The following is an 18,417-nucleotide window of genomic DNA, read 5'->3' as shown; positions in this document are numbered from 1 at the left end:
CACTAGAAAACTGAGACTAAGACATTTCTTCTCTACCATTGACACCACCAATGTTAGTGATAAAGTGACAGAATACCAAGAATTCAAACCCAAAAGCACGTTTATCTCCCCCATTTCACATAAGACCATTGATATGTTTGAGTCTCTTGTTAAACAAGACATCACTAAATTACCCAAACAAACTAAATCTCCACCTAACATGACCTTAGGTGAAAAGTCAGCTTTACGCTCACTACAGAACAACCATACTTTACATTTCACCAAGGCAGATAAAGGAGGGGCACTTGTAATTATGGACAAAGACAGATATGAAACCAAAGTTGAGACCATGATAGCTGACACCAACACATATTTACCATTAACCAAAGATCCTACCTATGAATTTCAGATTGTTCTGAATACCATTTTAGAGCATGCATTAGAAATGGAGTGGATAAGCCCTAAGACCAAGGAGTATTTACACACCAAATTTCCACGACGGCCAAGGCTGTATATGGTGCCAAAGATTCACAAATCTTTACAGGACCCCCCCCTGAGACCCATTGTCTCAGGGTGCGGTTCGATCCATGACTCATTGGGACGGTACCTGGATACGTTTTTACAACCCATTGTCCAAGCAGGAGACACGTATATACAGGACACAACTCATTTTTTGAACATCCTGAAAAACATTGACATCACTGATCACAGAAATATCCTCTTGTGCACTATTGATGTTGTCGCCCTCTACACCTCCATCCCACATCTAGAGGGTATGGAGGCGGTAGAATGGGCACTTTTGAAAACAGACGCTTTGAAAGCAAACAAAATTTTTTTGATGGAAATCTTACAGTTCTGTTTGTTTCATAGTTATTTCAAATGGAAGGAATGTTATTTCCTCCAGTCCAATGGCACCTCAATGGGGTTTTCTGGAGCTCCCAGCTACGTAAATATCTTCATGATGAAGTACGAGTCGGAGAATATACTCTCTCGACCACAGTGGAACACCAATTTGCTTATTTATAAGCGCTATATTGATGACATCTTCATCATGTGGCAAGGCACCAAAAATGAGTTGGAACAAAATATTTTGCACCTCAACAGCATCAACCCTCGTATCCAGTTCACCCACCATATTTCCAATGAACGAATAGCATTCCTAGATGTATTGGTTGAACTATCAGACTCCAAGGTAATCACTTCTGTTTATACTAAACCTACTGACAGGAATAATGCTCTACAGTACCATAGCTTTCACCCTTGGCCTTTGAAAAAACATCTGCCGTATTCTCAGTTTCTCCGAATCAAAAGGATCCACTCAGAAAATAGTGAGGGCTTGCAGATGGTTGAAGTCGCCAAAAGCAAATACAGGCAGAGAGGTTACCCTGATCCTGTTTTAGCACAAGCCACTGACAGAATAGCAACAGTGACCCGGGAGTCACTTCTTGAAAAGCAACGAATGATAAAAACTTCATCTAGAGAAGTTTTTGTATCCACATACTCAACCCAATCACGACAAGTCAAAACGATTATTCTCAATCGATGGAGTTTGATGCAATCGGAACCTGATTTTGCTGGATTATTCGATACTCCTCCATTATTTGCGTATAAAAGGGCAAGTAATCTGAAGGAGATTTTGAATAAAAAACAACCTCAAATTAAAGTTGCGCACAGAGGGTTCAATAAATGTTACAATTGTTCTAATTGTAATAATGCAGTGACTGGTAAGTCTATGAACCACCCAAGATCGGGCAAAACCATTACGTTTTCACATACAACAAACTGCAATAGTGACTTCGTAGTGTACTATATCAAATGTCCGTGCGACTTATATTATGTTGGCAAAACAGAACGAAGTGTGCGAATAAGAATCACTGAGCACAAAAGCCGCATACGTATTCAGAACATCACTTCTCCTCTGGCTATGCATTGGGTTACAGCTAAACACAACATATCTCAACTTAGATTCGGGGTCCTTCAAACTATTGAATCTAGTCCAGAGCATGACAGAGCGAAATTATTGTCGCAACGCGAAACACACTGGATATGGTTTTTACAAACACTGACACCGACAGGGCTTAATGACAAGTTTGAATTGTCGTGTTTTATGTAACCATAAGTACATGCTATTGTATTCCAATATTCAGACTGTGCACACCAACAGTGGCAGTTTCTTACATATTTAATCAGAAAGTGGCTTGTATGTATTTTTCCTGAAATGTCAATCCTTGTAGATTCATGTTGACACACTAACATTGTTTAGAGGTATACCAGTAATTTCGTGTTTTCTGCTGTGACTTCTTTACCTTATTTATTCCTTTAGACTCTGTACTACTGAAATGGCTGACCAATTTTTCTCGTATTTTTTTCTGTTTTCGTTTTTTCAATAGTAATATGATGCTTCGTTTAATTTTCAATAGTCTGTCTTTAGTGTTTACCTGCGCATGACAGATAGCCCAGTATCCAACTTAGTGAAGTAGATTGTGCACACGCTTGAGTGGCAGATATTATTCGTAGGGCTTAGTTTAACGAGGTGGACATTGATCAAAATAATGTGTATTATCGGGCTCCTATACTTCGCACAATTTACATGTTAAACATCGCAGTTTCATTCATTCTCCCAACATGGCGTCACTATTGTCCGTCATCTATCTCTATGATACACTACTCAAATAGGCACTTCCTGTCAGTATTTTGTACTATACCGGCTCTGGCGTTCACACTGATGAGCACCCGCGGTTAACATTAACGGTAAGCTTCACAATGGTATACGGCATATGTCGAGCACTGTTCCAGTAGCACACGGTAACTAACAGATCCGTCATGTTTGTTTTGTTTACAGAGGATCGAGAACTTTCATCTTAACGGTAAATGCGCTGGCTGGCTTGTTTGTTTTGTATCACGTGAACCCATCTTAAGGCAATTAGATAATACTCGTCGGGTTTCTTTCTTCATTAGAGCTGGAATCACAGAAGGATATCTACCGATATCCGGACCCCGAATTAGCGCACTGAAGTAAGGTTTAATATAAGCGTTCAAGGCACACCGTTTGCATGCTCACTTTGGGCTATTACAATTGCTTAACACTGACGCTTAACATCGTGTTGTAAAGTCTATATTCATATGTCACTAATGTTCAGTCACTCGAAGCATGAAATATTATTGAAATCATTATTGATGACAGTCACTAAGCTCTCGCATTGATGAAATTACTATCTACATAAGGCACGTGTCAAACCACATTACGTTTGTTTATGCTTGACACATTGGTTCAGTCACTTTGGTACAGAAAATTGATTTTGATGTCTCCTTGTATATACTGCCGCCTACAGATACTTACATTACGCTATATCATTTCACAGATTCCCCTGAAGAAGGGCAGTGGTATCTGCCCGAAATGCATTGGGATGCGCATAATCAATTTGTTGGTTATATGTAGATGTTTGTGAATTCGCAACAACGTTACATATGGTTCTCTCTTGTAAATATACGTTTGAAACTACTAATGGAATAAAATGAAAATGAGTTAAATTGTGAACTTATGCATGAATACAATGTGTACTAGTAATGAATTTATATGAAACAGTTTGGAAACTTTTTTGAAATTTTGGAATTACACTCGTTTTGAGTGATCATAGCAGTGCAACAGTAAGCCTGGACTAACTCCAGGAACTTCACTGATACTTTTAGAAAGTTAGCATTTGCTGGCCTAACCATTTCAGCCCGCCTCTGCTTGGATGTGGATCTGACTGTCTGGTGTGTGTGAGTGACAGGGCTGGGAGTTGACAGGTAGTGATTAGCAGGAGGACCCCTTAATGGGTGGTGGGAGTTTCCCCTGAATGATGCATCAGGCTGTGCCCCTGCCACCACAATGCTGGCTCCGCCCTCCTGGGGAGCGACTGATGACTCAGCCTGCACCTGGCCCAGGAAGGACCGAAGCTTGTAAACAAAGTGCTCAGGCCACTCCTGCCCTCTCAATGCCGGCTCCGCCCCCCTGGGGAGCGGCTGATGTGCCTGCCCTCACACTGAATGCAGAAGTCATAAGTACCCACAACAAGTACTCAGAGACTGGAGCAGTTATGCAGAGGCCCCCCTGGCTTGCTAGAACAAAAGAAACTGGGTATAAAAGTAGGAGCCCTGCTCCTTGTAAATTAGATCCTGTTTGTGCTACAAGAGAAACTCTGCCCGAAGAGAAGGACCTGGAAGGACTACAAGGAGGAGTGCTGACTCTGGCCTGTGTCTGGTGCCTTGCTGCCAAAGGAGAGGAAGAGAAAAAGACTACAAGAGACTTTTACTTTATTTTGAACTTTGTGCCAAACTCTGCTAAAAGATCTCCAAGGGCTTGCTGCTGAACTTGCCCCCTGACCAGCGCTCCAGGAACAGTGAGCGCTAACCCCTGACCAAAGCATCTGCTGTGTGTGCTGCTTATCGCTGCAGCGCTGTCTGAGGAAGACGAGAGCATCAAGCCCCCTGCACACCGTGACCGTGGGTGAGCAGATCGCCATAACAACGTGAAGCCCAGCCGCCGCTGGCCTGAACACCGTGACGGCATCTGCACCTGGCCCCACGAGAGCAAAGTAACGGAGGACCCGTCCGGTCCAAGCACCGGAGTCTACTGGGCACAAGCGCCGTAGATTCCCCCGCAAAGACGGACTGCCGCCCTTGTCATCTCCCTCGCTATCAGCGTCTGGCCTGCTGCCCCGCTGAAGGGACATCACCGCGATCGGCACTTTGGCTGGGTACGTCCCGCACTTGGGGACCGTACTGCCACTGCGCCACACCCAGCCGCCGCCGTCAGGACGGACGAGAAGACTGAGTGAAAAGGACCTGTGCCCCCATCGAGCACCGCCGCCCTGGGTGACCCATGACCTGCTGCCTCGAGCCGCAGCTCGCATCGCCCGTCAAGGAAGCAACGCGACGTGGGACAGCTCCCCCTTCAGCCGCCCTCTCCGAGGATCACCACAAGAAGTGAAAGGTACTGTCTTTGCCCCCCTCCGCGGCGCGAGCGTCCTGCAATCTGAGCTCGCACCGCGCGGTCTGATCTCAGGCACCCCGGGAGCCTCGCAGCTGCTGTTTGCTAGGCAGCGCGAGCCGCCCCAGAGTCAGAGGCGCGCTCTGCTCTTGGCCCCCGAGGCCCCGCCTGACGCTTTCCGAGGCCCGCGGCCCCCTCTCCCCGAGTCGAGCCCCGAAGGGTGACTCATTTCAAGAGCGGAGACAGCGGGAAGCGCCTTGAAGCGCTATAAGACACTGGAACCTTTCTAAAGCTGGGCAGAAGGCCCAAAAGACCGCATTTATTCAAGAACTGTGCCTTTTTCATAAAGAGTAACTGGAACCTGCATTTGAAGTAACCAAGACTGTATTTACAAGCCTGCTTGAAATTTATATAAAGAGATATATTTTCACAAATACAGTTTGGTGTCATTGTGTGGTGGGTTGGTGGTGTTGGTGTAATATTGCAAATGTTTAACCCTACATGCCCCAGAGATTAGCCTAAGACTGCTTAAGCCACACTACCTAGAGGGTAAGCAGAGGTTGTCTTGAAGGTAACCCTCAGCCCTGACGAGGAAGAGAGAGGCCCTGCTTGTCGCCAGTGTTGCACTGCGCCAACCCGAGACTCCCCCTTCCTACATTGGACGCAGCGGTGAGGATTCGCGAATTTACATTTGCAGTGTTTTACCTTAGCTACTGACCATTGCATAGTGATTACAGTCCAGTAACTTAGCCACAGACTTTTTGATTTTTTAATTTTGCTAAAGAAGAAGATCCCTAGTGTTGCAAACATGCCTGGCACAAACAGCATTGATGGAGGAGAGTCCATAGCCTCTAGTGCGCAGGGGCTAGAATGGGACGCATCAAAGCTGGATGACTACACAAAGAAGCAGTTGAGTTATTTTTGCAGGAAACTCAAGGTTCCACACGCAGGATGCAGAAACAAACCTGAGTTCACAAGGCCATGAGAGCCTGGATTGAATCTAGGAAGGCACCTGAGGATCAGAATGCACCTGTGGATCCTGTGGGTCTGGAAAAACCAGACAGCGTTCTTAGCTTTGGCAGAGGCCTGTCGCCAGAGGAGCTGGCAGACAGACAGGCAACCAGGGATCATGAGATCAAGATGGCAGAATTGAATTTGAAGGGCCAAATGGAGCTTGAAAGCAAAAAAATGGCTCTGGAAGAAAGAAAACTCCAGTTTGAGTATGATATGAAAATGAGGGAGATGAGTCTAAAAGAGAAAGCCTTGGATCATCCTCCCTCTGGTGGCAGCACAACGCCGGTGCAGGTAGAGTCAAGAGTGCACATCCCCAAAGATGTAGTTAAAGAGTTCTTTAAGGGGGATGACATAGGACAGTGGTTTAGGGCATATGAGGTAGCCATGCTTTCCCACCGGGTCCCTGAGAAGGATTGGGGAGCGGGGTTATGGGGAAGGTTCCTTAGCGAAGGAAGGGACACCCTGCTAGATTTGCCCACTGAAGACCAGAGATCCTATCCCCATATGAAAGAAGCTTTAATGACCAGGTATGGGCTTACCCCTGAGATGTATAGGCAGAAGTTTAGGGGGTGTAATAAGCGGCCTGGGAATACGTATGTGGAGTTTGTGACTTTTTTTTGCAGAGCACTGGATGGTTGGGTGAAGGGTAACAAAGTGAATGATTTTCAAGGTCTCTTTGATTTAATTGCATGGGAGCACTTGTCTGATCAATGTTTTCCTGAGTTACGCCAGCACCTGATTGATAGCAAGTTGTCCAACCCGAGGAAACTTGCTGAGGAGGCGGACCGCTGGCTCAGCACCAGGGTCCACAAGGGTCCAGTGGGAGACTCCGCCAAGGGTGGGCAGGGTCCCCAGCAGAAGAGTGGGGGGGACAAGGGAAAACAGAAAGGGTTCCAAAAAGGCCCCCAAAGTAATCCCCAAGGGGACCAGCAGAAAGGTTCTCAGCCTCCCCCACCCCCTAAGCAGAATGGGGCCCCGACAGGTCGACCTGTTCCAAAGGGGCCCTTCAATTGTTACAAATGTGGTGACCCGGGGCACATAGCCAGTGACCCCAAGTGTCGCCTGTTTGGAAAACCAGCACCCACTGGTGCTCCGCCCCGACAAGTGACCAGTGTTCACTTAGGAGAAGAAGTGATGGTCCCGGGGGGTGGAGATCCTGTTCAGATGACCCTAGTCTCACTAGGAGACAGTGAGATGGTCCCTACAAGCTACCTGCCCTCTAACACTAAAAAATATGGGCAGGTGGTTACCATCAATGGTAAGAAAGCTGAGGCTCTTAGAGACACAGGAGCCAGTGTGACTGCAGTGAGGCATCACCTGGTGTCTCAGGAGCAGGTTGTACCCCATGCCTACTGTAGGGTTGTCAACGCTGACAATTCAGAGAGTCAGTGTCCGATGGCTCAAGTTCCCTTCGAGTGGGGGGGGGTCTCTGGTACTCTGCAGGTCTGTGTGAGGAAAGCCATGCCTGTTGACTGTTTGCTAGGGAATGACTTGGAGGACTCCCCTTGGGAAAAGGTGGAGAAAACGACTCACCTGAAGATGGTGGGTCTACCTGACTGGGCGTGCGTGACCACCCGGTCAATGGCAGCCAGTAGGGGTGATCAAGAGGTCCTGGGGCCTGACGGAGAGGCCCAGGAACCGGCCTTAGGGAGAAGGCGCAGGGCGCGCGGGAAGCCGGCCCCTGAAGTTCCCACGGTCCAGGAGGAAGCAGACCTTGAGGGGGATGCCCTGGAGCCTACTGGGGAACAGATTGCCGAACTGGGGGACCTGCCTGAGCTGACCCATTGGCAGCAAGAAGGAGGCCCCTCCAGGGAGGAATTCTGCAGGGAGCAGAAAGAATGCCCTTCTCTCGTGGGTATGCGGCAGCAGGCTGCAGACCAGGCCAATGGTGTTCAGGCCAAAACACATTATGTGTACTGGGAGAATGACCTCCTGTACTCAGAGCCTAAGGCTGCTGAACCTGGGTCAGCCCGTGTGCTGGTGGTACCCCAGAAGTTCAGAGCCTTCCTACTGGGACTGGCTCATGATGTGCCTCTAGCAGGACATTTGGGGATGGACAAGACCTATGACAGGCTTGTCACCCACTTCTACTGGCCCCAAATGCACAAGAGCTCAGATGCTCATTGTAGGACCTGTCCAACTTGCCAGGCAAGTGGGAAGAGCGGAGGGAAGAACAAGGCTCCCCTCCAACCCTTCCCTGTGGTCAGTACGCCATTCCAACGAGTGGGTATTGATATTGTTGGGCCTCTGGACCCCAAGACAGCCATGGGCAACCGGTTCATCCTGGTCTTGGTGGATCATGCCACCCGGTACCCTGAAGCCATCCCTCTGAGGACAGTGACGGCCCCCGTGGTGGGGCGTGCACTAATGGGAATTTTCTCCAGAGTGGGGTTCCCTCTAGAGGTGGTGAGCGACAGGGGGACCAACTTTATATCCAAGTATATGAAGTCCCTTTGGCAAGAGTGTGGTGTAACCTACAAGTTCACCACACCTTACCATCCCCAAGGAAATGGGTTGGTTGAAAGATTCAACCGAACCCTGAAGGGCATGATCATGGGCCTGGAAGGTCCAATGAGGCGTAAGTGGGACGTCCTCTTACCATGCCTGCTCTTTGCATACCGCGAGGTGCCACAGAAGTCTCTAGGGTTCAGCCCCTTTGAGCTGCTGTATGGCCACCCCGTGAGAGGACCACTGAGTTTGGTAAAGGAAGGCTGGGAGCAATCTCCCAGGAAACCTCCCCAGAATGTATATAGCTACATGCTGGCCTTCAGAAACCAAACCAGGCGCTTCAGACAACTTGCTGAGGCAAATCTGGAAGCAAGCCAGGAGGAGATGAAGCGGTGGTACGACCAGAATGCCACTCTGGTAGAGCTTCAGCCTGGACAGGAGGTGTATGTCTTGGCCCCAGTGGAACCCTGTGCACTTCAGGATAAGTGGACAGGCCCATTTGAGGTTGTGGAGCGCAAGAGCTCAGTGACATACTTGGTGGACATGAAGACGCCCAGGAATCCTTTAAGGGTCTTACATGTCAACCGCCTCAAGCCCCACTTGAAAAGGTCCGAAGTGGGCATGCTGTTGGCCACTGATGATGGAATGGAAGAGGAGTCTGAGCCTCTTCCTGACCTCTTAGTGGCCTGTGAGAAAGATGGGTCAGTGGATGGAGTTAACCTCTCACCCACCCTGACCCCTGAGCAACAGGAAGACTGCCGCCAGTTGCTGGGGCAGTTTCCAGACCTGTTCTCCCTGGTTCCTAGTGTCACAGATTGGTGCGTCCATGATGTGGACACAGGAGACAGCTTACCTGTGAAGCATAAGGCTTACAGGGTAACTGACAGGGTCCGGGCCTGCATCAAGGAGGAGGTCTCCAAGATGCTTGCTCTTAGGGTGGTTGAGTCTTCCAGCAGTCCTTGGTCCAGCCCCGTGGTCTTGGTCCCAAAGGCTGCTGCGCCGGGAGCCACACCTGAACTCCGGTTCTGTGTGGACTACAGAGGACTCAATTCAGTCACCAAGACTGACGCGCACCCTATCCCCAGAGCTGATGAGCTCATTGATCGGCTAGGGGCTGCCCGGTTCCTCAGCACGTTTGATTTAACGTCTGGGTACTGGCAGATCGCCTTGACCGATGGGGCAAAGGAGAGGTCAGCATTCTCCACACCAGATGGGCATTTCCAGTTCCGGGTTATGCCATTTGGGATGAAGAATGCCCCTGCCACCTTTCAGAGGTTGGTCAACCAGGTGTTGGTCGGGCTGGATGAGTTCAGTGCCGCCTACCTGGATGACATCGCAGTGTTCAGTGGCACCTGGCCAGAACACCTGCGGCACCTCTGGGAAGTGTTGATGGCGCTGCGCAAGGCAGGCCTCACAATCAAGGCAAGCAAGTGCCAGATTGGGCAGGGTTCAGTGGTGTACTTGGGACACCAAGTGGGGAGTGGCAAGGTGGCACCCTTGCAACCCAAAATTGAGACCATCCTGGCTTGGGAACCCCCCAAGACCCAGACTGCAGTGAGAGCCTTCCTGGGGCTCACTGGGTATTACAGGAGGTTTGTCAAGGGCTATGGCACTATTGTGACCCCCTTGACAGAACTGACTTCTAAGAAGCAGCCCAGGAATGTGATTTGGACTGACACCTGTCAGAAGGCTTTTGACACCCTGAAGACTGCCATGTGCACGGCGCCCGTGCTCCTGGCTCCTGATTTCTCCAAGGAATTCATAGTGCAAACAGACGCTTCAGAGCATGGTGTAGGGGCTGTTCTCTCACAGATGACTGAGGAGGGCTGGGACCAACCCGTAGCCTTCATCAGTAGGAGGTTACTTCCACGGGAAAGTAGGTGGAGTGCAATAGAGCGAGAAGCATTTGCTGTGGTCTGGGCGCTGAAGAAGCTAAGACCCTACTTGTTTGGGTCTCACTTCCGGGTTCAGACGGACCACAGGCCCCTCAGATGGTTGATGCAAATGAGGGGTGAGAACCCAAAACTGTTGAGGTGGTCCATCTCCCTACAGGGTATGGACTTCACGGTGGAACACCGCCCTGGCACAGATCACGCCAACGCTGATGGTCTGTCCAGATTTTTCCGCCTTAGTGATGAGGAACTCCCTGGGGAAGGGTAGTTCTCCCCACATTTCAGCTGGAGGGGACACGTGTTAGACCTGGCACCTTGGCGTGAGTTTCCCTTCCACTTTTTGCTGTTGTGCCTCAAATGTTTTGCTGGTGTCTGCTACTCAGGGCACTGCGCCACGGCCAACCCGTGCCGCAGTGCAAGTGCTCCCTACTGTAAAGTGTACATATGATTGATGTCCATGATTGGTTCATTGGATTCACTGTTAGTCCCTAGTAAAGTGCACCAGGAGTGCCAGGGCTTGTGAATGCCAATACTGCTAGTGGGCCTGCAGCGCTGGTTGCGCCACCCACAGAAGCAGCCTTAAAATGTGTCTAGGGTCTGCCATTGCAGAACCTGCGTGCAGTCTGGTACTGTCACCCTGGCTGGGCAAGTGCACACACTCGCCAGCCCCTAAACCTTCCCTTAACCTTCATATTAGTCACCCCTATGGTAGGCCAGAGGGCGGGGTGCATTGTAAGTGTAAGGTAGAACATGCCCTGATGTGTGTGGCATGTTCTAATAGTGAATTACTGCCAAAGTCGTTTTTCACTATTGTAAGGCTACCTGTTCCCTTCTAGGCCAGATGGGCTGCTGGAATTATTACACTCTATAATCCCAGCAGGCTCAGGGAACATGGTAGAAATTCATGTTTAGTATGCCTGAACTCAGAATAATAAAATACTTCTTTTAGTAAAGTTTATTTTAATATCCTGTGTTTGCAAATGCTACTTTTAGAAAGTTAGCATTTGCTGGCCTAACCATTTCAGCCCGCCTCTGCTTGGATGTGGATCTGACTGTCTGGTGTGTGTGAGTGACAGGGCTGGGAGTTGACAGGTAGTGATTAGCAGGAGGACCCCTTAATGGGTGGTGGGAGTTTCCCCTGAATGATGCATCAGGCTGTGCCCCTGCCACCACAATGCTGGCTCCGCCCTCCTGGGGAGCGACTGATGACTCAGCCTGCACCTGGCCCAGGAAGGACCGAAGCTTGTAAACAAAGTGCTCAGGCCACTCCTGCCCTCTCAATGCCGGCTCCGCCCCCCTGGGGAGCGGCTGATGTGCCTGCCCTCACACTGAATGCAGAAGTCATAAGTACCCACAACAAGTACTCAGAGACTGGAGCAGTTATGCAGAGGCCCCCCTGGCTTGCTAGAACAAAAGAAACTGGGTATAAAAGTAGGAGCCCTGCTCCTTGTAAATTAGATCCTGTTTGTGCTACAAGAGAAACTCTGCCCGAAGAGAAGGACCTGGAAGGACTACAAGGAGGAGTGCTGACTCTGGCCTGTGTCTGGTGCCTTGCTGCCAAAGGAGAGGAAGAGAAAAAGACTACAAGAGACTTTTACTTTATTTTGAACTTTGTGCCAAACTCTGCTAAAAGATCTCCAAGGGCTTGCTGCTGAACTTGCCCCCTGACCAGCGCTCCAGGAACAGTGAGCGCTAACCCCTGACCAAAGCATCTGCTGTGTGTGCTGCTTATCGCTGCAGCGCTGTCTGAGGAAGACGAGAGCATCAAGCCCCCTGCACACCGTGACCGTGGGTGAGCAGATCGCCATAACAACGTGAAGCCCAGCCGCCGCTGGCCTGAACACCGTGACGGCATCTGCACCTGGCCCCACGAGAGCAAAGTAACGGAGGACCCGTCCGGTCCAAGCACCGGAGTCTACTGGGCACAAGCGCCGTAGATTCCCCCGCAAAGACGGACTGCCGCCCTTGTCATCTCCCTCGCTATCAGCGTCTGGCCTGCTGCCCCGCTGAAGGGACATCACCGCGATCGGCACTTTGGCTGGGTACGTCCCGCACTTGGGGACCGTACTGCCACTGCGCCACACCCAGCCGCCGCCGTCAGGACGGACGAGAAGACTGAGTGAAAAGGACCTGTGCCCCCATCGAGCACCGCCGCCCTGGGTGACCCATGACCTGCTGCCTCGAGCCGCAGCTCGCATCGCCCGTCAAGGAAGCAACGCGACGTGGGACAGCTCCCCCTTCAGCCGCCCTCTCCGAGGATCACCACAAGAAGTGAAAGGTACTGTCTTTGCCCCCCTCCGCGGCGCGAGCGTCCTGCAATCTGAGCTCGCACCGCGCGGTCTGATCTCAGGCACCCCGGGAGCCTCGCAGCTGCTGTTTGCTAGGCAGCGCGAGCCGCCCCAGAGTCAGAGGCGCGCTCTGCTCTTGGCCCCCGAGGCCCCGCCTGACGCTTTCCGAGGCCCGCGGCCCCCTCTCCCCGAGTCGAGCCCCGAAGGGTGACTCATTTCAAGAGCGGAGACAGCGGGAAGCGCCTTGAAGCGCTATAAGACACTGGAACCTTTCTAAAGCTGGGCAGAAGGCCCAAAAGACCGCATTTATTCAAGAACTGTGCCTTTTTCATAAAGAGTAACTGGAACCTGCATTTGAAGTAACCAAGACTGTATTTACAAGCCTGCTTGAAATTTATATAAAGAGATATATTTTCACAAATACAGTTTGGTGTCATTGTGTGGTGGGTTGGTGGTGTTGGTGTAATATTGCAAATGTTTAACCCTACATGCCCCAGAGATTAGCCTAAGACTGCTTAAGCCACACTACCTAGAGGGTAAGCAGAGGTTGTCTTGAAGGTAACCCTCAGCCCTGACGAGGAAGAGAGAGGCCCTGCTTGTCGCCAGTGTTGCACTGCGCCAACCCGAGACTCCCCCTTCCTACAACGTGTATTTGTAAAGCGCACTTATCACCCGTGGGTCTCAAGGCGCTGAATAACAGATGGAGAAGGAGATAATCCCCACCAGGAGAAGGTGTTCATGCCTACGAAGAGAAGGCGATAATGCCTACCACGAGAAGGAGATAATGCCTACCACGAGAAGGCGTTAATGCCTTCCAGAAGACATGTCTCACAGAGGAGAAAGGAAACTGGAAAGGCAAAGGGGCTGAATAAGTGACGCACTCTGGCAAACTCTGGTGGCGCACTGCTGGTGGGGCTTCTGGAGGGACATCAGGGGTTGGGCCGGGCTAGTCATATGGCTTGGTCTGGTTAAAGCAGGCTTAAGTTGGAGCCCAGATTCAGCCGACGCCTCGTTGGTCAGTTTCCTCCTCAGAAAAGCCAAGATGAAAAACAATTCCAGTGCAGCACAGGAAAAGAGGCCATCAACCGGCTGAAGACGTACTGGGATGCCAAAAAGTAACCAAAGGTGTGCACGAAGAGGGCCAATGAGCACAGAGCATGAAGGTAGAGAGTACTAGGATTGGCTAGGCGACATATAAGCCAATCCTCGATCACCTTACAAACTGTGGCCACTGGACGATGTAGACAGCCACATGAATGGCTATCAAGAAGCAGCATTAAACTTACAGACACGTGCTCACTGCTTAGGATCCGTTACAGACAAACCTGCTGTTTAAAATCACGTGACTCAGACAGGCTCACTGTAGGAAGGGGAAGAGTTCTGAAATTGGGGACAAATGCTGTCCATTGTCAAATCAGTAACTGACAATGGACATTCGGCTCAATTTTCGGACACTCCGCGGACCCGATTCACAGAATGAACTTAAGACTAAATCCTAAACTTACTACTTTCGGGATTCACAGAGTGAACTTACTACTTTCGGGATTCACAGAATGAACTTACTACTTTCGGTATTCACAGAATAGATTTAAGACTACTAACTTTACGTCTGCACTCGGGCCGGAAATTCCGGCCCGGAGGCGGAGCTTCCGGCTTGGGTCGGAGCTTCCGGCTTGGGGGGCGGAGCTTCCGGCCCGGAGGCAGAGCTTGCGGCCCGGAGGTGGACATTTCAGCCATGGCTAAATCTCCACCTCCAAGCCAGAAGCTCCGCCTCCAAGCCACAGGTTCCACCTCCGGGCCGGAAGCTCCGCCTTTGGGCCGCAAGCTCCGCCCCCAAGCCGGAAGCTCCGCCTCCGGGCCAGAAATTCTGGCCCGAGTGCGGACTTAAAGTTAGTAGTCTTAAATCTATTCTGTGAATACCGAAAGTAGTAAGTTCATTCTGTGAATACCAAATAGTAGTAAGTTTAGGATTTAGTCTTAAATTCATTCTGTGAATCGGGCCCCACATAATTAATGGACAGGCGCTGACTCTACCCCTGGGAGACATTCACGAGAGCTGCAATGGCTGCCGGAATATCATTCTACTGCGGGGCTGGTACGTGTACCATAATGTAGCCCATGGAAGTCTGTCAATTTCCACCTTTGCTAGCTTTAGATTTTTATGTTCTCTGGATTGACACAAAACAGCAAACAGGCTGTTAACTAAGCCCCCCTTATTATACTACGCAACTGAAAAAAACTGTGCAACAAGGTACAGGATGGTCAAAGCCCCAAAAGTCAGCACATGCGTTATCTAGGTTCAACTTAAAAATGACTAATACCTGCTGCCCGAGCCATTTCTACAGCTTTGGGGGCCTGGAGTAGCCTGCATGTTCAGACTCGTAGGAGTGTGATGGTTACTAGGTGTGTTTGTACTGTCACTGGCAGCGCTGGCGGGGGAAACGGGTAGTGCCAGCTGCAGAAGACTCCTGATGAGGGCCCTGGCACTTATATTTTTTTTACAAATTAAGCACTAGTGGAAAGACTGTGCACCACCATATTCAGGATGATTCTATCTATTCACATTACTACTGTTGGTGACATAGAGAAGGGGAGGACCACGTGGGGGAGGAGAGAGAGAGAGAGAGAGTGAGTGTCAGCCATCAGTCTCTCCACCCACCTACCGATCCATCCACTTCTGTGCTCCAAACAATAACCACAGAAACATTAACATGTTCAATTCAAATGAAAATCTTGTTTACAAGTAAAAATCTTAGCACCACATTTGTGGGAGTCCAATTGTAAAGCATGAAATCAAATTGGAAACCATATTAATAAAAGCAGGATGGACAGCAGGCTGGAGGTTATGAAATGTTATGCTATTCTGAGGAAAGCACCCCTCTGTTCCATCCAGTGCTCAGTAACCTTTGATTCTGCCCTTGGCCCCAGGACTCATATCCACTCACACAGCTCGCGGGATGTTAACAGCGACAAGTGTCATACGCTGTAAAACGTAACAGTGCAGAAATTACTGGCAAACTCTGTCCATTACCCGATAAATAACAGATAATAGACATCAGGCTCAAATTATGAACAGTCCGTGCAATTAACGGACGTGTGATTGACCGACTGCACTCAATTCCAAATGAGACCAGACCTAATGCAGGACAGGGTGGACCAGCATCCTTCACTTCTACCCTGTCCCAGGTGGAGGTGGGAGTTTACACCTGCACTGAAGAAAGCACTTTTTAAGAAGGAGTGGAGTAAGCTGAGGGGCAGCCCTCACAGGCGAAGCGTAGGGTAAAGGAAACATGCAGAGGGCACTGCCGCCTCCTCGCCATGGCACTTAAAGCCCGTCTGAGGTACGACAGCGAGAGCCCCTCTCAGACGTTAACGGGATCAGGAAGGAGTGAAGGGAGACGAAAAATAGTAACGTAGTAGGTGGCGCGGCGACTGTAACTTTCTGTAAACAATCCTAACTTAAGTCTGTCTTAAGTCTGTCTTAAGACAAACTTAAGACAAAATCCTTACTTCTGTGAATACCAAAAGTAGTAAGTTTAGGATTTTGTCTTAAGTTAGTGCTGTGAATCGGGTCCTGTGTGTTTTACTTACAAGCCAGACACGTCAGCTTTGCCAATGCTTGTTATTCTTGTTTCCTGTCGCTTGTAAGGAAAAGCCCTATCACTGTGTTCAGTAGTTTCCAGTTCCTCTACGGATGCTCAGTGGGTCAACATTTTCTCCACCACTGCCCACCTGGTTACAATAAAGACCACGCCAGGATCTGAATAACGGGGGCTGTAAGGTGATAACGGAACCCCCCGTCTCCACCTGTTGTTTTAAGCCAGAAGGGGGAGTCAGTGGAAAGGGCACTTGGGTAACACTGGGAACAAGAATGTTGGGTGACAAAGAATGAGGATGGAGAACCAAGACCATCCCTGTTTTGTAGGTCGAGCCTAGGCAGCGCTTGCACCATCTCTTCGAGACATGTTGTATACACTTTATGGGCTTACACCCCGGCCATTGCCTTCTCATTCGTTACTTCAATTGTCCTTGTAAAAGGCTTGTTCTTATGGTTTTTTGTTTTACGTCGATTTTCAGGGCACCCATCGGGCAGGAGTTCTACGATGCCGCAGAGTTCATTGAAGGAGGACCGCAGGAGGGCGAACGAGTAGACGAGCTGGAGTATGAGGTAAGATGGAGACGGTGAGGCATGCTGGATGAGTGATGATGAATGAGGAATGATGGCTTAGTGATAGTCTACGATGGATGAGAGACAAAGATTTCCTAAAAGGGATGCTGTACTGGTGAAATTAGAAAGGCATAGTCAAAGTACAGCGGCTGCTGAGGTCCTGGAGGAACCAGATAGGCAGTGGCGGTGGTCCGGGAGGAATGAGACAGGCACAGTCCGAGGCTCACCATCACTGAGGTCCTGGTGAGATCAAACATACACAGAGTACAGCCGTATATAAGGTCCTGGAGGGATAAGGCAACACTGGGCGAGGTCTTGGACGCAGCAGAGAGGCAATGATGGAGATTCAGGAGGAATCAGACAGGCATAGTCAGTGTACAGCCACAGATGAGTGTTCGAGGCCTAAAACAGGCACAGTCTCAACTCATACTCAAGCGGACACTGCTTCAAACTTGCAAGATGGCCCAGACAGGCGGAACCTTGCAAGCTTGAAACAGCGCTTGTCTACGTTCTGATATCAATGCTTTAAAGAAATAGCAGTCTTTCTCAACGTTTGATTTGTTTTAAGTTCATCACAAATAATCAGAAGCTAGTCACTGTCATGTATAGTGGATGCTACTATCATCTTGTTGTCCTGATGAGGCCTTATAATATGCCATTACTTCAGGTTGAGGCATCAACATGTTTCTCATATTATCTGAGCATTTCATGCACATCCTTTTGGTGCTTCTGCTGGCATTGGAGTCTGCGCTGCGCTCTTATGTGAATCGTTTTGCAGAGCCAATCTCATGTTTATTGTTCTGCTGTGTACATTCAGATCTTTCCACTGCTCGCGTGCACTGAGCCATCACATGAAGAACCTACTTTGTTGTCTTTCTGTATTTAATTGGACTGCAATTAATGCAGAATTTACGTTTAAAACCCTTTTCTTGAGGGTCAGCTTTTTCTGGTTCCCCAACCTAAGGTATTCATTTTCTTTTTTGAGTAAATGCGACCGAGCGACTGAGGTCCTTGATGGATTAGAAAGCAAAGTCAATGTACATGAGGGGCTGAAATCCTGGAGATGTCAGACTGAGACAGACGAGGTCCTGGAGGGATCAGACAGGCACAGTCACAGCACAGTGGTGGCTGATATCCAGAAGGGATCAGACAGGCACAGTCACAGCACAGTGGTGGCTGAGATCCAGAAGGGATCAGACAGGCACAGTCACAGCACAGTGGTGGCTGAGGTCCGGAAGGGATCAGACAGGCACAGTCACAGCACAGTGGTGGCTGAGGTCCGGAAGGGATCAGACAGGCACAGTCACAGCACAGTGGTGGCTGAGATCCAGAAGGGATCAGACAGGCACAGTCACAGCACAGTGGTGGCTGAGATCCAGAAGGGATCAGACAGGCACAGTCACAGCACAGTGGTGGCTGAGGTCCGGAAGGGATCAGACAGGCACAGTCACAGCACAGTGGTGGCTGAGATCCAGAAGGGATCAGACAGGCACAGTCACAGCACAGTGGTGGCTGAGATCCAGAAGGGATCAGACAGGCACAGTCACAGCACAGTGGTGGCTGCGATCCAGAAGGGATCAGACAGGCACAGTCGCAGCACAGTGGTGGCTGAGGTCCGGAAGGGATCAGACAGGCACAGTCACAGCACAGTGGTGA

At 49.8% G+C, this 18,417-nt stretch overlaps 1 protein-coding gene across 1 annotated transcript in view; it reads left to right on the top strand.

Annotated features, from left to right (window-relative positions):
- PDZD4 (PDZ domain containing 4) overlaps window positions 1–18,417 on the top strand; it is a 425,221-nt gene that overhangs the window by 343,772 nt on the left and 63,032 nt on the right. Inside the window, exon 3 of the mRNA XM_078664117.1 lies at window positions 16,671–16,761. Within this exon, the coding sequence (XP_078520243.1) occupies window positions 16,671–16,761 (91 nt within the window). The remainder of the gene's footprint in view (window positions 1–16,670; window positions 16,762–18,417) is intronic.

This window comes from Lissotriton helveticus, chromosome 10 (genome assembly GCF_964261635.1).
Source record: "Lissotriton helveticus chromosome 10, aLisHel1.1, whole genome shotgun sequence".
NCBI classification, from domain to species: domain Eukaryota; kingdom Metazoa; phylum Chordata; class Amphibia; order Caudata; family Salamandridae; genus Lissotriton; species Lissotriton helveticus.
The sequence above is the reverse complement of the archived record's forward strand: the minus strand, read 5'-3'. Positions and strand labels throughout refer to the sequence as shown.